This window comes from Acanthopagrus latus, chromosome 2, assembly GCF_904848185.1.
Source record: "Acanthopagrus latus isolate v.2019 chromosome 2, fAcaLat1.1, whole genome shotgun sequence".
NCBI lineage: Eukaryota > Metazoa > Chordata > Actinopteri > Spariformes > Sparidae > Acanthopagrus > Acanthopagrus latus.
The window spans coordinates 12,644,235-12,668,858 of NC_051040.1; the positions used below are offsets into that span (position 1 = coordinate 12,644,235).

At 40.5% G+C, this 24,624-nt stretch overlaps 1 protein-coding gene across 2 annotated transcripts in view; it reads right to left on the reverse strand.

Annotated features, from left to right (window-relative positions):
* Positions 1–2,659: 2,659 nt before the first annotated feature.
* Positions 2,660–24,624, reverse strand: part of stx1a (syntaxin 1A (brain)) — a 59,129-nt gene continuing 37,164 nt past the window's right edge. Inside the window, exons 4-10 of one of the 2 annotated variants that reach the window (XM_037083031.1) lie at positions 23,721–23,795; positions 19,079–19,152; positions 18,568–18,676; positions 11,036–11,109; positions 10,815–10,949; positions 7,120–7,230; positions 2,660–3,641 (exon numbers count right to left, since the gene is read on the reverse strand). In XM_037083031.1, the coding sequence (XP_036938926.1) occupies positions 3,564–3,641; positions 7,120–7,230; positions 10,815–10,949; positions 11,036–11,109; positions 18,568–18,676; positions 19,079–19,152; positions 23,721–23,795 (656 nt within the window). In that variant the 3' untranslated portion in view covers positions 2,660–3,563. The other variant, XM_037083037.1, reaches the window with a different exon arrangement.

Sequence of the window (24,624 nt, forward strand, 5' to 3'; positions counted from 1 at the left end):
CTGTCTCTTCACATCTATGTTCAGCTCTCCAGATGTTTTGAAATAGCTCTGTTTTTACGAATCATCACGTTTTTCTTTTAAGGATATTTTTCCGAAAGGTTGATTTTTGAGTTGCACTCAAAAAAAAAGACACTTTGGGATTGTAGGTCATCCCGACTGTCATCCTACAACATCAGTTAAGCTGTGAGGCGGGAGGTGAGAGAGACAGGTTAGGGATGCCTGGTGTTGTGAGTTATCCTCCCTTGAGACAATGTGTGACACTGGTCTTTATAAAAGTGACTTGAGTTTAATGGTAAGTCCAACAATTGTACATGTTTAAGTGTGTTTACAGATCTTGTGGAGGATTGAAAAAGGGTAGTATAAAAGCCTTTTGTGTCTCCAGAGGAAGCTGCATGTTTTTATTATCTGCCTCTACTGACACGTTGCATTGTGGTTAATGTAGGAACCACGTTTTGAAAAACTGTCCACTGGTCTAAACACACTTTAATGAGTAAAGCTGGTTACCCTTTTTTCAGCTTCTAACTCCAATAGACAAAGCAGAAACAAAAAGTCAAATATTTTTCAACATCTTGATAAAGAAATTATCAATTTTACTTTCCATACTAGCATATTTTGCTGAGGATACCTCTGCACTTTCAGTAAGACTTTTGGTTGTAATAGAGTATTTTTAATATGCATAGTGCTACTTTTACTTGTCTTCAGGATCTGACCGCTTCTTTTTAAAACCGGTTAATATGATGTGATCAATTTAACTGAGTGACTCAAAGTAAAATATTGATTTTTGTCTGTGAAAAGTAATAAGTACATACTCGTAGTGGTTGTCTAGAGATAACAGCCATGATTATGAAAATTAAAGTATGTTAATAAACTGGTGTATGGTGCAATGATTCTAAATGTTAATAGAAAAATAACATAATACTAGAAGTTCATGTGTTTATTTCAAACAAGCGTGACATTGGATCTTAGCAGGTGTGAGACTAGAAAAGGAAGTACATGTTCCGTGTGCTTCCACTGTGAGGAAAGAGGAACTTCAGAGTCAAGACAAGAGTTAATGAAAAGGACAGGGTTGCGCGACAAAAATGGGAAGTACGGTTGGAAAAAAAATATATTACATTGGCGTTAGCTTCATGTTCAAAGATGACTGAAAACCTTGAAAAACGGACATGAGGACAGGCATATATATCAGCCTTAAAATATAGAGCAGGGGTCTTCAGCGTTTTCCAGGGTTAGGGACCCCTTGAAGACCCCCTATAACATACTGTATAGAATTCTAGTTCATATCAAACTGGGCCCTCGACAGCATGTAGGGCGGCCTACTGTGCCACGTATAGACCTCATTACCTTTCGGTGTGTATTTAGATAAAAAGACATATAAAGGATTTTTTCCCCTCATTTTCGATAACACAGCGAGATGTTAATTTCTCAGGGAACAATGCATCAATCTCGATGAAACTAACCATGCGTGTTAGGTGGCTGCTGTCTATGAGTGAGCACGAGTGCCGCTCTAGTTAATCATGACTCTTTAAGCTCTTGTGCGAAACAATGCAACAAACTCTGAATGTGCTTTTTTTCAGACAAACTTTACTTGAAAAAACGAAACAAAAACAAAGTTAAATGAAAGAAACAAAAGCATGTCATCACAACACAACACAAAGGCAACACGTTGAGTAGGCAACATGGTTACACGGTCGCAGTCTGTGCATGTCCGATGTGTCGCCAAAAATCTGATATGACGGTCTTTCACAGGGTTCACTGAGTTCATGCTGATTCTTTCACTTACTCGTCAAGTTCACACGAAGAAATAAACAAGAGTAGCTTGACAGAAGGATATGCTCTGTTTAAAGTTCAGGGGGGTTTATAAAAAGACATAAAACAACAAGGGTTTTGTCACTAATAGATCAGAATTATCAATCCAACCAGACTAGACTCCATTTTTAACAGCTTATTTGAACATACTGGCAGTGTTAGAGAGCTTTACATCAGTTTACACTTTATACAAAACAAAGACACAGGTGGCTAGTAACAAGCACTCATCTTCTCATCCCATGACTGGCACTCAGCACGTTCCAACATGTAGCTACAAATGAACACGCACGGTTCCTCTTTCACATGTACACATGCACGCAGTCACACTCAACACTGGAGCGACGGTCAGAAATGCTGCACAACCGGTAAGGCCAGTTCAGTACAGTAGCAATGCTTTAAACTAATAAGAAAGAGGATCAGGGCCACTGAAATGGTTTACGACTTTATTTCATAATCCTGGGTAATTCTGATTTTTTTTTTCTCAAAAAGAAAAATTTCTGAATTTTTCAACAACAACAACAAAAAAACAAAACAAAAACAAATCTGACTTTTAGGACATTTATATCAGAGCGCTAACTTTTTTCACAGATTTGTGATTTTTTTCAAAAATTCAGATTTTTTATTTCAAAATTCAGATTTTTTATTTCAAAATTCAGATTTTTTTTTTCCAAATTCAGATTTTCTTTTAAATTAAAATTTGGAATTTTTTTTATTTGGATTTTTTTCATCAAATTCTCAAAAAACTAAAAAATATAAATTCAGATTATTTTCCAAAATTCAGATTATTTAAATCAAAATTCAGATTTTTAAAATCAAAATTCAGATTTTTTAAATCAAAATTCAGAGACCTTAAAATCAAAATTCAGATTTTTTAAATCTAAATTCAGATACCTTAAAATCAAAATTCAGATTTTTTTTTTATGATTTAGACTTTTTCCTCAAAACTCTAATTTTTTCTAAAGAAAAATCAAAACTCAGACTACTTTTAATCTCAGAATTAAAGTCATTAAAATATTCAGAATTTCGTATTTAAAGTCAGAATTATGAGAAAAAAGTCCAAATTGTGGGGAAAAAATGTCATAAATCTTTTTTTTGTATTTCTATTTTTTCTTTACAGTGGCCATAATCCTCCTCCGTATGTAAACTACAGGAGAGATGTTAGAAGAGTTTGGCAGTGTGACGATTCTATAGGCAAAAATCCAACGTGTCTCCTTTCACCTTTGCAAAACAAACAGCGCTTTAGTGTAAACTAAACCATGCGGGGCTCTTGCAGGGAGGTAGAGGACATCAGAGAGAGCAAAAAAAAAAGACAAAGTAAATAAACAGAGGTCTAATAGATAACGTGGCTTTGAAAACACTGCAGATTAGTGGCCTGTACAACACAAAATTAGACATTACAACTGAGTAAGTGTCACATCTGGAAGTTGGAATGTATTAGTATATTCTTACATGTCATTTAGTAACTTTCAAGAATTCACTTTTTTGACACATCATATCAACAACACTCAACACTCAGATAAACAGTTTGCAGCACCACACGTTTACAAAATAGCAACTCATGCGAACAACACCTCTGGCCCTGTACACCGCCTGAAAAAATGTGTCCTTCAGGATGTGACATGTTGTAGATTGCATTCATGAAACAGGAAACTGAAAGTGTGAATCTGTTGTGTTTTTGCTCTGTTGTGTGTTCTTGTCTTGTGTGTTTTTGCTCTGCTGTGTATTTGCGTGTCTAGTAGTGCGACTGTGGCCTGGGTTCAGCCCAGCGTTCCCCCGATGATGGAAGCAATGACAATTCCCAGAACCACACAGCATATAATAATCATAATTTTCTTCTGTATGGTGTTTAAAAACAACAGAGAAAGAGTCATCCATGGGAGCAAACAGGGAGCAGAGGAAAACATGTTAGAATTGTGACTTTAACACATGTTTTAATATTTACAATCTTCAGAACAAAATGCAGTTTAAAGGAACAGCAGTTTGGAAAGAGATGGTCGGATTTAAATGTGTCTGATGATGTGTGACTGTGGTTCAGAAGTGCTACAACATCTTCTACTTGTAGAACCATTAATCTTTGGTTCCTGCATTTTGTTCACTCCACAACAAACAACACATGATATATACACACAGGCCACAAACATCAAGTGATCCCATATTTAAAGCCACTATGGTTGAAATATAGGAATTGTCAATTTTGGGGCCATCTGCTGGTAGCACGAACCAGGAACATGTAGTTTTTTTCCGAAACAAGCAGAAAGTAAAAACAAACTGCGCTGATTTTACTGGGATTATTCAATTTTTCTGTGAATATCAACATAGTGACTTTAAAGCAATGTTAGACTGTAAAACATGTCTTTTAACACAGTCCACAACAGCCACAGTCCAACATTCAAACCCTGGAAAAATCAACAGTCTCCATTGAATAAAGGAATAATTCAACACTTATTTGCTTTAAGTCAAATCCTTGGAGGAGAGAAACTGCAACACCATGTACAGTAAATGTATGGCAGGAGAGCGAATATGTGTATTTGCCAACTTGTTGAAGTATTCCTTTAACGCTACCAACAAGGTACAGTTTATGTTTTTTAAGCATGTAACAGACAGACAGTTCAGCACACACTTGTTTTCATTATAATTCAACATCAGCACACATCTTAGCATTCGTATAAAAAACATGCAAAGACAATCAGACAATCAGTGTAATGCAGAACGTGCACATGACAAACAGACACAGAGCACAACCATGTCCCTCAAGGTTTTCAAATGTTTCGTTCAGAAAATGTATCTAAAATTTAATTTAAAATATTGGCTGGCTACATAAATCCAGAGGCCACTATATTATTAGTGGATATTAACATGTGATCCTGAGAAGGAGGCATCACCTCCTGCCCTGTCTGCTCTGTAGGGACTTCTTAACTGAGTCCGATTGCGAGGGAAATAATGAGGACGGTCAGACATACTGCAACACAACCTCCTATCAGCATCACCTTCTGGATGGGGGAGGAGAAACAACAAATAAGAGGGCAAAGTGTCAGATAATGAATCGGTGGATGCGGGAGAGAATGGATGAGAAACAAAGAGAGAAGGAAAAAAGGAAAGAGAGAAGCTTGAACAGTCTTAGTGAATTGCTGTCGAGCGTTATTCTAGATGTTAACCAAGAGGTGGCAGACTTGCTCCACTGTGGCGAAGGAAGAACCCTCAAGTAACCCAGTGAACAACCCTCTTTGTAAACTGTGCACCTGGTTGTTCTCAGTGGTACAATATGTGTCTGCTGTGCTCCTAGTTACCCCTTCATCAACACCACCTATAAAGTTCCAAATATCAAACACTATTCATCATTCAGGAGTGTCACACATTGTGAAATCAGCAGTCTCAGACCAATTCTTCCTCCACAGGGCTGTGGCCACAGTGGACAAAAGGTCTGGCTGCACCCATTAACATTATGGTAAAAGGGGGAAAAGGCTCAATATGATCACGTTGGGTGGTGCAAAGCCCAGTATGGCTTGCTGCTCCTGCAAAAAAGTGTCCATAACTTGTTTTGGGGAGGCATGCCCCAGGCATTAAAATGGATCAATCAGGGCACCCCAGTAAGTCAGTTGATAGAGTGTGCAACCCACATACAGAATCTTTGTCCTCGCTGCAGGAGCCCAGGATTTGAGCCCAATCTGTGACGCTTTGCTAAATGTCGTCCCCCCTCTCTCTCATCCCATTCCTTGTCATCTCTAAGCTGTCCTTTCAAAATAAAGCCATAAAATGGGCAAAAAGTGCTAAATCCCTGCATAAGCAAAGGTGAGAGCTGCTAACTTGTATTAGTTCATATTGTTGGTGACCACATTAGGATTGAGGAAGAGCCATTTTTAGCATCTAGGCTGCCAACTCTGAGGGGGTTGCTGTTGTTTCCCGTAGCGACAGGGATTTTGAGAATGGGAGCATGCAGATAGTGGAAGGGAGGAGAATGCCACCCGAAACAGTCGGCCAACAGAGTCATGGAAGTAAGTTGGCATTTTTGCACCTTTGTATCAGCGTCTGTGGGTTTTTTTTTTTTTAATGGGATTTAGTTAAATGCATGAAATAAGGTCTGTGGTTTAAACCTTTTTTAGAACTCATATTTGAGGTTATTTCCAGCGACGACGAGTTCCAAGCAAGTTTCAAAAAGAAAAAATAACTAAACAGGACTAAACAGAAATGAAAATCATTTAAAACATTCAAAAATGTTTTTTTCACCAAGTGAGTCAAGCTCAACAGGGTCGTCTTCTTATGTGTCTTAAACAAGGCGAACAGCTGGCTAAAAGAGACCACAGAGGTCATCTCGCTTAAAACGGACACGGTTCACCTTTACAGGAGGACTTTAATCGAAAACTATTACAACTTATGTGTATAGTATCGTGTAGCGAGATGCTTAGTCGTTTGTTTATAGCCTAACGTTAGCTTTTTACTTCTGACTATTTAATTTTTGCTTGAGTGGTGTTCATCTGTGAAGACCATCTTGCTGAACAAAATGTGTCAGTATCATAAATAATTTGTCACAGAGCTTATTTTTGAAAATAACAGTTTCAAGTTATAACTTCCAGGTTTGCCAACAAAAAAAAACATCCCTGCAGCTCAAGATTTGGTGACTCAAAGTTTTTAGTTTTACACATATTCCTTTTTAGCTGAAAGTTACAGGAAACGATCAATACTCTCTTATGTACTTTACATAGGAAGCTCGAGTCAGCGGTGGGTTAGCTTAGCTTAGCATAAAGACTGAACATAGCTTGACACAACCTGCTTGACTCTGTCCAAAGGAAACAAAATCAACCCAGCGGCACCTCCTTAATTTGCTCACTAACAACACTGTGGATGTATTAAGAAAAGCTGGAGTTTGGACATTTTAATAAATGACCCATTACCTTTACCAATCTGTTTCTGCTTCTTGGCTTGTCGCTACCAAGTTTCATGAACTCTTGGTGGCTGGTCAGGTTTTCCAGCAGTGTCCTGTGGAGTCTAGCTGGTGGTTTGTGGCAATTTGTAATCCAGTTTTTGTGTTTAATTTCCTCCTAAACACTCATTTGTAGACAGTTGCTTCTAAAAAAAAAAAAAAAAACACCCTCGTAACTGTCCCTTGTGGCAAATTTGCTCCTGGTTGGAAATCACTGCTTCAGATTGTATCAAATACACTCACAACACACATGCTGCACATGCAGAATACATGATGGGTGAACATGCACACACACTGTCAACAGCTACAGTGACACACTACAATACATACATGCAATGCTTCTGTGGTTCTTCGTGTGATAGTGTGTTCGTGCACATGTGCATAATGTGACTCACCCTCCGAGCTTTACTCTGGTATTTAACCGCCTTCTTAGTGTCTGATACTGCCCTCTCCACATAGTCTACTGAGTGCTCCACATTGTACTCTATGCGGTCTATCATTTCCCCCTAGGAGATGTTAGTTGCAGAGGAGGCACACAGGAAGTGGGAGCCAGGTGTGGGGGCAGGAGGAGGAGGAGGAGGAGGTGGATACAGATGGAGAGGAGGTGAGGGGAAAGGGGAGGAATAATGGGTGAATGAGAAGGAGGGAGACAAGGAAGCAGAGAGAGGAGAAGGAAAGAGGGGAGGAAAAAAGAGAGATAATGAGTCAGTTGCATCTTGCATCTCACCCGTTTGCTAGTCTTTTTGAACTTTTTGCATTTTGGGAAGTTGTCCTTAGCCTGCTCCACATAGTCCTGAGCCTCCAGCACCCTCCGCTCAATGTTGTTCACCAGACCACCCTGCACGAAAAAAAAACAAGAGACAGAGTCATTAAAGTGGTGGTGAGAGCAGAAATCTGCCTGAGCTCACATTCAGTCTTTAAACACATCTAGAGGTAGATTTCACAGAGGTGTTTTAACTATTAATTATAAGACTACTCTGATGAATGTTTAACATTCTTCACTTCTATGTTTATATCATTTATTAATGATGCCTGGTTTTATACTTACACTGAGTATGAGCACCTTAGGCTGGGGATATACTGGCTTTATAACCACGTGTTCACATAAACAACCGCCTTCATCATGAACATAGCTGTTCACATACTTGACTATATAATACGTATGTTATTGGAGGACACCACTAGATAGCACACATTAGCTTGTTGTCCATTTGTTGTCCCAGCTGCTGCTGATATACTGACTAAATTCTGACCCTGTCATGTCCCTACACTGCTACTGATGACACGTAGAGCATTTCTGAGGCCATGCACAACCACAAATACGTTGTGTCCAGGCTTACCCGATGCTTTGAGCATGGTCTGAGGAATCAAAGTTAGAGACAAACTTTGCACTTCAGCATTCAGTTCAATTTACTGTCGCTCAGCTTCGTAGTAAACATTAAACTCAAATCATCTTTCCAGCTTTCTGCAGAAAGACAGTTGATTGCTGAGTCTCTTTCTATCCATCCGTTCATCATCTGTAACCACATATCCTTTGCAGGGTTGCAGGGTGATGGAGTCGGTAAAAGCTAACTTAGGGCGATCAAAATCAAATACCAGATTGGGTCATGGAGTCGGACCACAATCATTTACCTGAAGCGTTGGTATATGACAATCTGGGATTGACATGCAACAATCTTCCTGAAGAATTACTAAAGTTAGATAGTGTTGCTTTAACTTACAAAACATCTTCAGACAAGGACGCTTTTATGATTTACAGCAACTAGCTGCTTCAGTAGTCAAAAACAGTTTACCTTCAAAACAAAACACCTGTCTGGAAAAAGATTGGTTCCTTAGTGAATGGGAAAGACTTGTGCGCTGTGACACTTTAATTGAATAAAGCAACGCAAGTGATCAGCTGTTTTACATTAAAGTGATTTTTAAGGCAAACCAGATATTAATGCATGCAGCACCAATGATTTAAGCTTCACAAATACAGAATCAAGGGTAAATTACCTTGCTTTTTTAGGAGTGGAGCGCTGTTCTCTGTTCTCCAGAGCTTAGAGTCATTGAGGGGGAGACAGTGTTGTGATGTGACAAAGAACAAAAGAGGGAACAAGAGAGTGCAAAGCTGAGAAAGGCAAAATTAACAAACAGACTCAACTGTTACCTTAAATAATGTAGCTCAGTTAATAAAGGAAGTGTTAGTTAATAGAACTATTTACATTTAGAGCGTTCATACTGTTTGTGTGACAGAAGAACACAAGATTACGCACCCAAACACACAGAATTCTGCTGAATTATTAAGACATTTAAACAAATCATAACTCCCACACTAAAATTATGAGGGGAAGCCTGCTATTTCATTGTGCTGTCACTGTAATCCAGATCAAACTCATGCAACAATTTAGTCATGTTAGTCATTCAGCGTATTTTCTGATTCATGCTCAAAGATTTCTGTTTGCATAATTCTGAGTTGCAGGGTATTTCTGACTAGAGAAGCAGTTCATCTCTGTGGGATGAGCCCACACACTCGTGCAGACACTGTACAATGCCCAACGATTTACCTGCAGTTCAACACTTGACTGAGAAGGCAACCTTTACACTTGAGAATGAAATGAGCATGTGGCTTTGAAGAAGCTATGGGAACTACATAATATCAGTACAGTCAAGTTCACAGCACATTGGATGATGCAGGGCACGGATGCCTTACAACATCTGTGAGGGAATTCAGACCTTGGAATAACTTGAGTGATCACAAGTGGACAGCTCTGTTTCCGAGACATTTCAGAGACATCTGTTGTAAACAGTGTTTCTTAAAGTTTATGAAGTTTCTCCTAACGCAATAGCTCACAAAATTGAGTGATTTTTTTCAAAGGGAGTCTGGGACTTTCTCCACAGGTGACAGACCAGCCTGTCTGTTACTGTGTCAAAAGTGCATCTCAATTCCTAGCAGCTGTTTGAACACACTGTTTCAACTGATTTCACCATGTTGCATATAACATATTGACGGTAAATGTGCCAACTTGAACAAATACAGTAAACAAAAACAGAGACAGGCCCCAGACTCCCTTAAAAAAACGCTCAATTTTGAGACTTCTTGTGTTTAGAGAAACTTTATAAACATTGTGAAATGCTGTTTTCAACAATTTCCTGAATATTTGGGCCAACTTGTTAGTTCAGCAAAGTTATACATGAAGATATTTCTTTCTTTGTATATAAATGTCAGATCAGATTTTGAAGACAGAGCAGATCGATCACAAGAGGTCAATCAAGACGCAGGTCCAGACGCATTTAGTGTGAACTGACAGGCTTAGGGCTGTGTACTTGTGATCGAATCACTTATAAAAGATGTTAAAACAGGGTCTGAACAGGGTGTCTGTTCTTTTACTTAATAACATTTCGACCACATGAAAAAGACCTAAACTAATCCTGAACAAAAAAGTTCTATATATGTTTATAATTCAATGCTCTTACAAGACAGAAAATTGTGCGCTGCTTTTTTTCCAACTTCAAAATCCCAGATGACAGATTTTCCTTCCAGCTCATGAAGGCGGCATGATAATTATGTAAAAAAAAAAAAAAAAAAAAAAAAGTCTGATGGCAGAAATCCCAAATACAAATAATCACCAAATTCTAATCAGCTGATACTTGAGCCAGTAATTATCTGTGCCCCAAATTCTGTCTGAATTTACTGAGATATTTTGCAAACAGACAAGCAGATGGAGCTGAAAACATAACCTCCATCCAACTCTGTTGGCATAGACAGGCTGATATCTATAATAATACAGGCTGAAACTTGTGTAAGATGAAAGACTGCCAGTTTCCGTCTGTGTGAGTTATTTCCATGATGGGGACAAACAGCATGCTTGAGCTGGTTAATGGTGCTGTAACTGTGAACCTTTTCATAAGCCTGGGAACCCTTTCAAACCACCAAGAGGAAGAAATTCTGAATCCGGAAACTTGAATTATAACCATAAATCGTCCGTGTTGGCAGATGGATCGCTAGTTTTATGAATGAATTCAGCATCTGTGGGTTTGTTTTCACACATATTTGGCTGAGCCCCAAACCACACAGCTGCAGGTGCTGAGAGCGGATCGGTGTTTTCACCTGGCTCTCCACCAGCATGGCCATGTCCATGAACATGTCGTGAAGCTCTCTGATGCTGTTTTCCAGCTTGATAATCTCATTGTGCCGCGTCTCGATCTCATTCATAGCTTGCTCGGTGATGTTGTCCATAATGATCTGAGATGGAATAACAGAAGGGGCGGAATTAGATTAAAAACATCTGTGTGCACTCGCGCTGCATTGTGTTGTGGGCCATCACTCACCCCCGAGGTAAAGATAGCCGGGTTGTCACTCTCCAACATGCTCTCCAGCTCCTCATTTGTTGTGTTTCTCCCAGCTGAAAGGGCAAACACACACCCATACACATCTGTAGCAGCAATAAGTGATTATATGTGAAGTGTAGGTGGATTAAAAGGATGAAAACCAAATTAGCAGACATTAATAAAACTCCCCTCCTCCTTCATGTCTGTCGGAGGATAATATTAAAACAAGCACTCTATTTTCTCTATCCATCTGTCGTTACTGTACCTTAAACTCTTCCATCTCTGTGAACTGCAGAGGATGTGTTGTGAAAAAAAAAATACAATAAAAATATCTGTGCCATAATTTCAACAGAGCATCTGCACAGCTCCTGAAGAGGATATCAGTCTTCACCATGGAGCTGGTTTACAAACCCTTCACTTTCACTTTCGGCTGATCTGAATGTGACAGGATTAAGTGTGTGTTTGTGGATACAACCAGCAGGCATCTTAGAAATTGTCTGTCCTGGTCCCAACGCTCACAGGCTTCACAGTTCAGATGCCACTCTGTAAACTTCAGCCTCGCAGCACCCAATAATGTAAGGAGTTTCCTGAAAATGTAATGAACGGCAGTACATCACACACAGCACCAGCTTTCACTGATTGTGGTGAAACTGGATGATATTTTATGGATAAATGTTTTCTACGATGTCCTCCAGCTGCTCTGCCTCAACTCTGTGATTTACAGAGTTTCCTGAAAGCTTCCAGTAACTGCTATGTGCTGTAGCTACAAAGTTAGCTCTGTGAGCTGACCCTGCTCAGAGCAGCGTTGAGGAGCGTTGGTGTTTACACTGCGACAGCTTTGTCCCACTGGAAGGAGGACGTTTTTAGCTCCACGGCCAGCACCATCAACAAGCATCAAAAATGAAAATGACAAGTGAATCTAAAGAAATGGTGGTTTTTAGAAATGTAACCACCAACATTTATTCCGGTGACTGGTTGGTAAAATTTGCCCAATAAATCCTTAAATTCGCATTTCCAAACATGAAATAAGTGTCAGATAGTGTTTTCAGCAGGCAGTCGTGACACTAACAGAATAACTTTTTGTATACTTTCACACTTTCTGAGAAAAAAAAGGGATTAAAAAAGTTATTATATTTTCAGTCAGGGCATTTTATTGCCATTACTATAATGGGTTTCATTACATTTTGCATTAGTGCAAATGTGATTACATTTTAAGACATTATTACATTTTTAGAAAATTATTACATCATTGGGTGCAACAAGCCTGAAACCATCTGCTCAGCAGTTCATCAACAATAATTTAACCCCACCTCTTTCATATTGGCTAATCAGGCATGTTTCCCCTTCCACATCCAGCTGCTTCTCCAAATAATATTAGGATAATCAAGGGTTGAGCTTGAGGTTTCCTCTGCTCTAAATCTGTTTGTTATGGTGGACTTTTTTCAGGCTGTAACTGCAGATAATCTTTTGACATTTTCCTCTCCAATTGTTGGGATGACCGAACAGGTCTCGTAATCCTGTTTATAACTATCTTAATAGGAAAGGAAAGTTACAGGGATCATCTACTTCTTCAGGAACTTATATGTGAGACAAACTTTTTTAATCTCTGTATCTTCTTGCGCTGCCCCTGTGCGACAGCACATCCTACTGCGTCTTCCTCCAGATGTGCCTCATCCGTCTTTATTTTCCCCTGACAGAGTTGTCCTACTTCCTGAACATTCCCCTACACTTCTTTGCTACACCTACATTAAATTCCTCGCATCTGAGTGCTGACTGCGCCCGCAGAGCCGCTTCTCTCGGGCTCCATTTCTCCTCCGCTGATGCTGTAAGTCACAGTCAGCATCATCCTCAATCTTTCCTTTGCACATTTTAAAACCCCTGTGAGGCTACAGTATATACAGTGCATGCTATTGCTTCTCTTCCCCACGAAGACACACTGCGTTACCCACTGTACAGTACGTCTTTCTGTTGTTATGGCTATGTTCTACTGATTGTGTTGATGTTATCCAGGCATACTGGCAAACTCTTGTTTTGGCATGCTAAATTTCAGAACCTGGAAAAGCAACTTCACGAAAAAACTTCAAGAAAAAGAAAATTATTAACACTAACAGATGCAGGCAACTTATTATGAATGATCCTAATTGAATTCTAGTTAAATAAAGGTCAGCACAATTTATTTTCTCTAGATAAATCATATTCATTTAAAATTAGTTTCACTCCATAGTTTTTCATCCATGTCAGCCCCCTGCAGTGGCTCTATACTCCCTCATGGGATCTGAAGATTGAGAACCACTGAATGAACCCAAAGAGCCATCTTTTCCTCTCCCTAGAGGTTAAAGTACAAGATGAAAAAACTAAAACTTAAAAAGACATTAAAACATAATTCCAGCAGGCAACAGTAGCTTTGCTAAGTTTGCAAATGCAGAAACATAATAGGAGAAGAATCAAACCACTAAAAATATTTTGAATGGGAAGCTCCATGTGTAACGCCAGTATGGGGTTGCATGACAAATATCCCACCTTTTCCCTGCAAAAGCCAATCATCAGTTTTATCATTTACATAAAAAAAAAATCAGATTTAATTTGTGATTGTATATATGCAGATTCAAGGTAAAACTACAGCTTCCTCCCCATTACTTCTGGTCTTGTTAGCACAAAATAACTGCTTGGGGACATTCCCAAGATGGCTGCAGAGTGGCAAGACTTGCCTAACAGTGCTTTGGTTCCGGCTCTGCTGAGTTACAGCTAGTGAGATCTAATAAGAAGAGTCATGAACACTCAGGATGTAAGTCACACGACCCATAGTTTGACATTTAGAAGATATATGCTCATGTTCAGAGTTGGCAAACAGCTAGCTGGCTGAGCTAGGCTAACTGCTGATTGATATATTGTTAGAATTACAATAAGGGTCGGGTTCAACATCCAAATTACAGGAGCTGCAACATTTAGTAAAGGTCAAATGTGTCAGAACTTATTATAAATGAAGCACTGTGGTGCTACAGAGATGCCCAGCCATGTCAGTGTCCTTTCATTTTTGTCTTCTGTCTTCATGTCTGTGTTTCTGTGGTGTCTTTTCCCTCCTGTGTTCCTCCCCAGTCTGCATTAACTCCACACCTGTCCCTCATCCATCTCATTAGCTCGTCCCTGTTCCCGGTGTTTTTCCACTCTTGGCCCTCACCTGTGTTTTTCCGCCCCCTCCACCTGCACCTCATCTCCTCGTGAGTGTATTTTATAGTTAAGTCCAATCTGTTGTGTTTCCCTGATCTCAGCAAAAATCATATCATCATTTTATAAAAAAAATGTTTGAGTGAAAATGAAATGCAAAAAAAAAAAAAAAATTTCCACTAAAAGAGACATGTAGCCTTATCCCCAGACATGAAAGTGATTTCAATCTCATGTAATTCTTTCCAAAAATGTCATGATTACAACACCAGATAATCCCTTTTTTTTTTTTTTTTTTTAACCAATAATACGACTGAATCAACTACACAGCCTTCTGGACCGGCTGCTGAGGCTCCCAGTGGAGGCAACTACAAAACCTCTATTCATGACCTAATCAGAGCGTGTGTGTGAGTATATGTGAGTGTGTGTTGATATGTGTGATGAAGACTGGTGGCTGGTGTGGGGGGCCTCGGTGGCAGCGCAGGTAGGTTGATGGTGAGTGATGATGGCCAGGAGTCAGAGCCAATGATTGCCTTTCATGAACAGAATACAGATGAAGCTGCTCTTGGACATTTACCAGTGCGTGAATGTGTGTGTGTGTGTGTGTGTGTGTGTGTGTGTGTGTGTGTGTGTGTGTGTGTGTGTGTGTCAGAGTGCCCTTTTTGTTCATTGTGCTTCTCATAAACTGGCCATAACGTGTCTCATCCAAACGTCACATCCGTATCAAACCGATGAATTTCATTAAGTTGTGGTCAAGCGGTCCCGCTGTTTGATCACCGCATTTCAGAATCTACTTATGTTCAGCGATGACATTTTGCAGTTTGACAAAAGGGACAAAGAGAAGCCGGAAGCCACGTCGCTGTGATCCAATTCCCATCCTTCAGGCCTCTCCGATAATAAATAATATCTCTGTCATTAGGGCTAAAACTACAACATTAAAGAGGGTCAGAGTAAGAGTTGAAGGACAGAAAGGGGCGACAATGAGTCACGGATAATTGTGAGAACGAAGGCACTCTGGTGCTCCCCTACCCTATTTATCTCACTTCCTACACACACACGCACACACACACACACACACACACACACACACACACACACACACACACACACACACACACACACACACACACACACACACACTCCTCATCGGCTTTTTTCAAAGCCCTGACAGGCTTCGAGGGAGGCTCTTATTTGTTACCATGGAGACCCAAACCCCAAGAAGCCTAATATGAAGCCGAGAAGTCTCACTTCACCCGCAGCATTTATGGTCTATTAAATCATTCATGCTATGTTGCTACCAGTAACAGTATTATTTCATTCCCATTGTTATGTAACACAAATGAAGTGAGACCCCTCGAGGAACGGGGCGAAAAAGGCAAACCAACTGTGATTTTCATGCCTTTTGTTTGCTGCGATTTCACCTGCAGAGGAGCGAGAACAGGCATGTAGAGCTCATCCGCACAGGTTAAGGTCATTCTGTTTGTTACAGTCGGAGAATGTGGCCGGCGTACATCGCTGTCTTTTTTCCCCTGCAATTGTGAGCGAGAGGAGCGTCCGCGGGGAAATAAAACATAACAATCAAATGTCAAAGAGGCCCTGCGACGCCTGTGACCAACATCCCCTCCATCCTGCTGGGCCTGCCTGTCTGCTCACGCAAGCAAATGGACGTGTGATATTCTGCGCTCTCAATCAATGGCAAAATAAAATGCTACAGAGCTGCCATTGCACCGGCTTCACACATGACGGCAGCGCTTCAGTTGCTGCTTGTCCTTAAGGTCCTATAAGTCAGTTTAAGAATGTGGAAGATAACACATGTCATCACATAATCTCACATATATAGTCTGTTAAATATGAAACTGGAGCCCGGAGACCATCATCCTCTCTTTTCTTTCTATTTAATCAAATAATATGTGGGATTCTGTAACAAAACGTCCAAAAACAACTAGGTCTTTGTTATATGTTTTGCTGAGTTGTGTACTTACATTATCCCAAATATTTCCAACAATGTTTAAGCCCAGAGAAATCCACAAGTTTACTCAAGTTATGGGCACATTTCATCATCACCGCTACATCCAGGACAGGAAACTTAGCGAATGAGACTAAACTTAAAGGTGCACTGTGTACTGAAATTTTTTTGCTTTGCAGCTGGGAACCTCTGCAACAATTTAAGTCATACAGATGATCTCCAAAAGAAGAGGACGCTGATGTAAGCGAGGGCTGATGAAAATACATCAGACTTGGATGGCTTTGCAACAGCAAACAAAAAAATGCAGTTGCCTTGACAGTGATATGTTTACAGTATGACACAGTGTTGCTTTCCTGTTTCCAGAGGAGAACAGGAATGGAGCGAAGCAGCACAGGAGACATCAATACTCAGTCTGACAGACCAGACTGTGTTTCTCTCTGTGTGTGACACACTCTTATTGATTCACACACACACGAGACAAAGAGGTTGGCATAACAGAAACACAGCTCCATTGCCATATTTCTCAAACAGAATGTAATTACTTAAGAACAAAACAGAAAGCAAATGTAATCTTGCTGCGGGGGGTCGGGGGGTGGGGGGGGGTTTCCTTCAAACCCAAAAACTGCACTTTTTTCTTGGCCTTGTGCTCATAATTCGTCCGTCTGTCTGTCTCCTCTGTGCTCTCATTCCATCTCTGAGCTTGCCCTGCATGTCTAATCCCTGCCTTGACCACAGGTGATATCAGCGAAGGCCTCCTGTGACTCTGCCAGCTGACAAAATCAAATCCAAATGGATCTGGAGGAGCTCAAGGAAAAAGTGAGTCAGGTGTGTTATTTTTTTTTTTTAATTCTGTCTGTTTTGTCCTTCGATCAGTCACATAAAGTGCTGTCAGTCGCTGCTGTTCTTTTGACTGGACCACATTTAGCGTGAACTGGGTGGTACACACACACACACACACACACACACACACACACACACACACACACACACACACACACACACACACACCTGGTGCATGTGTCCACAATAAACTGACAGATGGCCAAAGGAAATGACATTTATGCCAAGTGCCCTGCAACATAACTGCCCCTTCTCTCCTCTTCTATTACCGCTGAATGAGTCACAGTGCTCCTCCTATGTGTGCCTTTGTGTATAAGGTGACTGTGTCATGATGCCTGTAAGGGGCAGCTGGCACAGTTCAGCCAGCCAGGATGCCATTGCAGAGGTCGTGTTAGTGTCTGGTCCAGGAGCAACAGGGGCCTGCAGCTAATACCTGTCAAACCGTATCACGCACACAGTGTGACACGAGCGAGAGGAGATCAAATCTGGGCCGCAGCAACCTGGCATGTGCATGAATATGGGTGTGGGTGTTGGTGATGCATGTGTTTTGGAACGCGTGAGGGCGGTTGTTTTGGTACACGACACAAGACGAATGAAGAAAATAAAAAACATGGATGACTCTATAAACAAAATGAGTAAAGGACAGTTTTTTGTGTACTTATTCCTCCACAAGCGCCACACATGAGATGTTGTGCGCCAGGTTTTATGCTGAGCTGTCTTTGGTGTACGTTAATGTGGAGGGGTGTTTTAGAATTTGTTTTTACATGTGTTATTTATTTATTATGTTTTAATTTCAAGTCTGTTTTTCTTTTTTACATGGCTGTGAGATGGGTTGGCTGCCATCCCGAAGTACCATTTTCAATGAGTTGGGAAACCCAGAACGTTATTATTTGATGAGTTGGGAATGAGACTCAAAAATCGACTTTTCTTACAAATAGCACCATTAAGAAAAAGGGAAACATAATAAATGCTAAAAGATGTGTGTAAATTCATGGACATTTTTCAAAGATTTCACTCAGATTGTTAAACTGATATTATCAGCTTTATTAAAAAAATGCAAAGCCAACGTATCGTGACTAGTGGTTTCAGACTTTTGGACCCCACAGTATTAAACACCTGATATATATATATATATATATATATATATATATATATATATATATATATATATATATATATATATATAGAGATATATATACAATATTCAAATTCAGTGTTCTTCTGTGTTAGTTCCTACAACAAAAGGTGTCTCCAGAACCACATTTTAACAGGATGAAAAACTTTAAATCAATGTGTACATGGTGGTGAAGGCCCCAGTAGGATGTTGTTATGATGAATTGCGTTCTAAAATAATGCCTTTGTGAAAACGGGCTTAGAGAAACACTTAATCTGTGCAGATTTTCTTACACGAGTGTTAAAAATAAGTGAAAAAGGAGCAATTACCAAGCAATTTGACTGCGACTGAGAAGAGATACAGGTGTGTTACAGTAAATCATGGGGCATTAACATGTGTGCAAGTCAGTATGGAGGGTGGCGGAGGGTTTAGTCTCCCAGGTCTACTCACTGATCTCCAGCTGTCTCTGAATGCGTCCCTTGCAGCGCTCCCTGTAGTCCGACTGGGTGGTGTTGTATTCTGACATCACCTCGACAAACTTGCGGGACAGTGTGGAGTGCTGCGGGAATGGCGAGCGACAACAAATCATTTCACTCGATGCCAGCAGCAGACGCCCAGCATTCATAAGACATTTAATTGTTAAATGAACAGGAGGTGAGTGCATTCCTCGACAGTTAGTGGAGCTGTATCCACTCCATACTGCATACTAATCCCAAGTAGTGTGTTCACACCGACAACGTGATGAAATTAAGCTACTCAAAGCAGTCAGCAGCAGACTAAAAAAGCCTGGATTTCTGATTGTGTCGTTGATAATCACTGTTGTCCCACAATGCTTTACACAGATGAAATAGAGGAGCGGCTCACAGCTGCATAAAGAGGCCTGACCTCAGATACATTGTGTATTACTATGCTGTATGCAATTAGAACACAGATATCGGCTCTGCTGCTCTCTCTCCTGTACCTGTGTCTTGCGTATCCTCAGGTCAGCTGATGACCTGTTCTGGCCTTCCTCTTGCTCAATGGTTTGCTGGATACCTGAAAAGAAACACAAAGATGATACCTTCAGTAACAGGGTGAGGGCTCTGTAACTGAAACACACAAACACTTGAACGTGAAAGGTGAAGAGGTTCATGTAATCAAAAAGAACAGCATTCAAGAGAGCAGAAATGGGCTCTGCAAACCTCATCGCAAGAGACAAGTGCTTCTTTTGACATTTTGACCTGAGGAGGGTGTAAGAAGAAAGATCAAGAGGTCATCAGAAACATAAGCATCAATAGTAATATCCATAGTACAGCTCATAAGAATTCAGCGATGTTTGTAGGCTACCTCGTCATATGTTGGTCAAGAGAAACACTGAACAAGAGAAACTGCTCTTGGTCAATATCATGATCAATAACCCTCTGACAGCCATGAATATAAACACCAAATGTAATGGCCTGGTCAGGTAGTTGTCAAAAAAATCGCACTCTGAACCAAAGTGTTGGATGCCCTGAGAGACAGATCACTCACCTAAAATGTGAAAATAAATCAAAAGGTTGCAGGAGAACCAGGATGTAATTTCTAGTCGGCAGTCAGAAAGTGGTGGTAGGCTTGTTGGATAAGTAGAGCCATGTGTAGTGAACATGGTTGTGATATTTCCAAAAGATATCTCCAAGAGGTCAGAGGCAAATAATATATAATAAAGAGACCCAGAACAGAGCCGTGAGGAACACCGCTTGTGACTGCAGACAGAAATATAGTTGATCAAAATTGGTTTGTGTTGATTCTCAGGGGAACAGCTGCTGATCGCTTGCCTTCCGTTCTGGGTGTTTAAGAGGAGTATGGAGTCAGCAGTCAATGGTGGTATAAAACAGAGCTGTGAATAAAATAGATTTCATAAAAATTGTCCTTAAGCATACAGTCATAAATGCGCACAAAAGATATTAGACTAATGGGACCATTAGTGTGTTAGATTAGCTGCAGACAGTGACACACCTGGCAGGAGATGACTCCAATTACAGCAAGATGGGGTTCGTACAGTACAACAGAAATATCAAGTAATCCCACATCGAATCAAACACTCAGACGGACAGGGAACAACTGACTGAACAAATTAATCAAGGTACTGGGATGACCCTGCTCTTTTCATTCTTCTTCAGAGGATAAAAAAAAAAAAACACTTTTGCCCATAATAGGCACTTTCCTGACTGCTCCCTCGCAGTTGCACCTCAGGAAGTCACCGTAGAGGAGCCGCTGCTGAGCATAATAACAACGTGAATTAAAGAGACTGTCGATGTGAGGCCATGTGAGGTACTCAGTGAATAACTGAATCATACACCGATGTAAGAGGCTGCTCATTTACATTTTCCTATTCTTCTTTCATCTAAAACAGGCGTGAGATTAGGTCATGGTGGATGAATGGGTCAAACAGGGATGAGATGGATGCACCAGCTCCGACACGTTCAGGGACATTTTGTGACATTTCTGCACCTGCAGCTGCTTTTCTGTACCCACCGTCTATGTAAATAAACAGCTTGAGCCAACACAGTAAACCGGTTTACTGACTATACAAAAGAATATTACAGCTAATACGGCTTGTAAGGCAAGCAATGAGACATGCAATTGTTCCAGTATCTCTGAAAAATCGGATTCTTAAACATAACTTCAGTTAATATCAACGTTAATTTGAACTCCACACTCAAACCCAGGAGCTTTCCTTCATAGATAGATAGATAGATAGATACTTTATTGATCCCGGAGGAAATTCAAGGCATCAGCCTGAACACACAGGCCTCATCACAACGCATGCATTGTATTTAATTGTTCCTGAAAAATGACAAGGAGTTTAATTTACTTTATTGTGTTTGGCAATGTGAATAACGCATAGTGGGATTTGAGGCATCAATACAGTGCCAAAATCTTTGTGAGAATGACTTAATCGACTCTAAAATGTGTCTTCACAGATTCATGCTGCTCTCACCTGCCAGCCCCGTCGCCAGAATAAAAAAATGGCATTTTGCATCTCTGAAAACCATTCATACTTTTACATTTGTAAATGTCATACACAGAATATTTTAGATTACAGCAATATCACATTCACATGAGCTGACTTTCATGTCAAGCGGTGGCTGCCAAGCCAGATGCCACTATAAGGAGAGGATCTTTCAATATTGTAAGCATTTAACCACTGGATGTTTTAAACAGGATGACGAGACATTTTCCAGCTTTGTTTGTGTCTACAAAACCAAATATTTTTAATGAGACCCAGAGCCATTCCCAACCCCGTTTGTGCCTAAACCTAACCAGACCATAAGCGCAGTGTTACAACTTAAGTGTATTTAAAACCCACTGTGCATAGATGAAGAATGTCATTATCCGCAGTGGAGGAAATCCTCTTTCCAACTATATTTCTTTAACATATTCTGAAAAAGATGAGGTCACTCACTGAAAACACAAACACACACATCCTGGTATCCTGTGGCAACAGCTGATGTGAACTGGAGTGACACAGTTAGGAGCCTGTTTTGCCTGAAAGCGCTTGTGTCAATGTATCCGTGTACATACAGTACATGTGCAAACAACACTGCATGTGTGTGTGTGTGTGTGTGTGTGTGTGTGTGTGTGTGTGTGTGTACGATGACTGATAGGGGCTATTATCTTCTAGCTCTCTGCACAGAAGTTCTGCTTTACTTTCCTGAGAGACACTGTAAACAGATAATTCATATCTGACCCATATTCTTCAACACAACAGGCAGTGATAGGGGAGTTTTTTTACACAATATAGTATAGTTTTCAGGAGTGGCACATATGACAAAAATCGTCATACATGACAGAAAAATGGGGAAAGAGGGAGACGAGGAAGCTTTGTGTGTACGAGGTGGTGTAAAAGATTAAGGTAACGTGTACAAGCTAGGCAGTAAAGGTGGGAGGGCGGCAGACAAATCAGGGAATAAAAAGATTATAGACCTCACGCACACACATACTGTACAAACATATAAACACGCAGGGATAAATAATAACCAGAAATCTCCTTGTACATGTCGGGGGTGTGATCCAGGACCAGCTACGCATCCTTAATGCCTGCACACAGTATGTCGCTGTGACATCAGCCAGGCCGTGTGCAGAAAGTGTGAATACAACCCGTGTGTACTCGTGCATATGAATCACAGCCACTACCTCACACTAGTCACCCCGCCCACTGCAGAGCAGAGTCTACGAGCGTAAACTGAGTCGTCTGTCAGCTGCCAAGTGTTATATAGTTCACTGTCTCTTTATGTCTCACTTGTTTCCCCTCTCTCCTCTCCTGAGACAGCACCCACACATCACATCACATAGAAGACCAACAGCTGCACACACTGGTTATGGCTATGGTCATGATGCTGTAGTGCAGATTTCAGGGCAAAATCCGTCAACAGAATAAAATGTTGGCAGTTAATATTTATGCAGACCTCTGATACATTCACATTTGTATGTGCTATAAGTTAAGCATCATATTCAAATTATATGTTCACACGAAATGTTCATCACTGCAAAATCTGGAAGGGAAGGGGATGGTGGTGGTATTAAGCGAGAGGGTTGCCAAGTGACAGCAGTTCCTGACTGTGTTTTCACATTTTTGGGTGTGAAACCACTGGATATTTTAAAGGAGACACTGGGTCAAGTTCTGGACATGTTTCTGGTGAAAAAACCTGGATATCTCTGACAGGAAGTCAGCACATCTCAAGCAGTGGCTGTCATGACAAAACCAAATGTTTTAGTTTAGACCTCAAGGCATCTCAGAAAGGATTTGTGGCAACCAGAGAAGGAAAGCTTTTCCTTCCTTTTGTCAGCCTAACATAGTGGCCTCTGTGCCTGAACTACAAGCAGTGCACAAGCACAATGTCACAAGATAAAATACAAGTTTTACCTAAAGTTGCAGTGTAAACAAACATAAAGTTTCAACATATCTGTGATTTGCAGAAACGTACTTTGCCAACATTAATCTGGTAACTGGGTTGAAGAAATAGAGTAAAATGTTTGTTACACTAAACATTTGAAAAGCTGAATATCACATTCAAATTGTTGAAGCTAAAAAGCTTTCATCACCTCAATCATTAGTCTAATTTACTGTGTAGATGCAGGCTTGACTTCTTCAAATTATTGAGGGTCTTTTTGTTGTGAGCCACCCAATTATACTCTTCACACTACTATAAACACATTATGTTACTATGTAAAACAAGATAAAGCTAATAAAGGAATGTTTAAATAATTAGCATTGTGCTCGAAAAATGACTAAGATGATAAACAGATTTTAAAAATAGTTGTTGATAAAGTTTATGTCAGCTTACTAATCAAGTAATTAACTTGATTAAATGTTTCAGCTCTAGCAGACTTGTTAAGAAAATCCGTTATACTGGAGCCGAATGAGCACAAAATAACTCCTGTGAAACTTCAAACACAGGGATTAGCTATTTTTTTTCTTTTTCCTTATCTTCAGAAATGTATCATTCTTTTTGGCCAATTTGTCAATGTTTGAAATTCTGTGTACGAAACACAAACAACCAGAGGGTTTGATTGATGATGGATGCAGAACATAATCATTAGTTGCAGCTCTAGTAGAAGAAAATGGAAGAATTTGTACTCACTCTTTAATTTGGAGCGTATTTTGTTGGCCAACTTCTTGATGTCTGCCATAAGATCCTCCAGCTCAGCCTTAGTTTCTGAGGAGAGGAGAGGAGAGGAGAGGAGAGGAGAGGAGAGGAGAGGAGGGGAGAGGAGAGGAGAGGAGAGGAGGGGAGAGGAGAGGAGAGGAGGGGAGGGGAGGGGAGGGGAGAGGAGAGGAGAGGAGGGGAGAGGAGAGGAGAGGAGAGGAGGGGAGAGGAGAGGAGAGGAGAGGAGAGGAGGGGAGAGGAGAGGAGAGGTTAGTGGAAACACGCTCAACTTGTGTGCTGACTAGTTTCAGATGCAAAATCAATACTGACACACAAGAAATGACTGTGTCACTCCCAACAGAGACAAACTACTCATCAGCAGCACATGCTGTTCTTCTTCATGCTTCGTCTTTTTATCCAGAGAACCAGCGTCCTTCACTTCTCTCTACAGCTCACCCTGTGCAGTCTACAGAGACACAGAGCTCATTCTCATGTGGATAGATGATGGGCACATGTGGGCGTGGACGGGTAAAAGTGGCTATTTTGGTGACCAGAACAAGTGAAGTAATCCGGATGGATTGCAGCAAAATCTGGACAACGAGAATGTTTGTCACCAGCATAAAATATGTTATCAAAAGGTGGAGCAGATTTGGATGAATACTAATCAAATCAACAAACTCGAGCACGCTGAACAGAGCGAATTAGCCATAAACTGGGGCTGTCTGTAGTGAAGCAGTGCACATTCATGTCTTCTGGTGGAACGGCTCTGAAGGGAGGAGGACTTTTTTGGTTGGATACAAAATTTAGCATGACTTTGCTTGTTTTTGCAGACTTTAATTGTTTTAATCGTTTTCCAGGCAAAAATGCCAAACTCGAGCTGCTTTTCTTTGTCACAGAT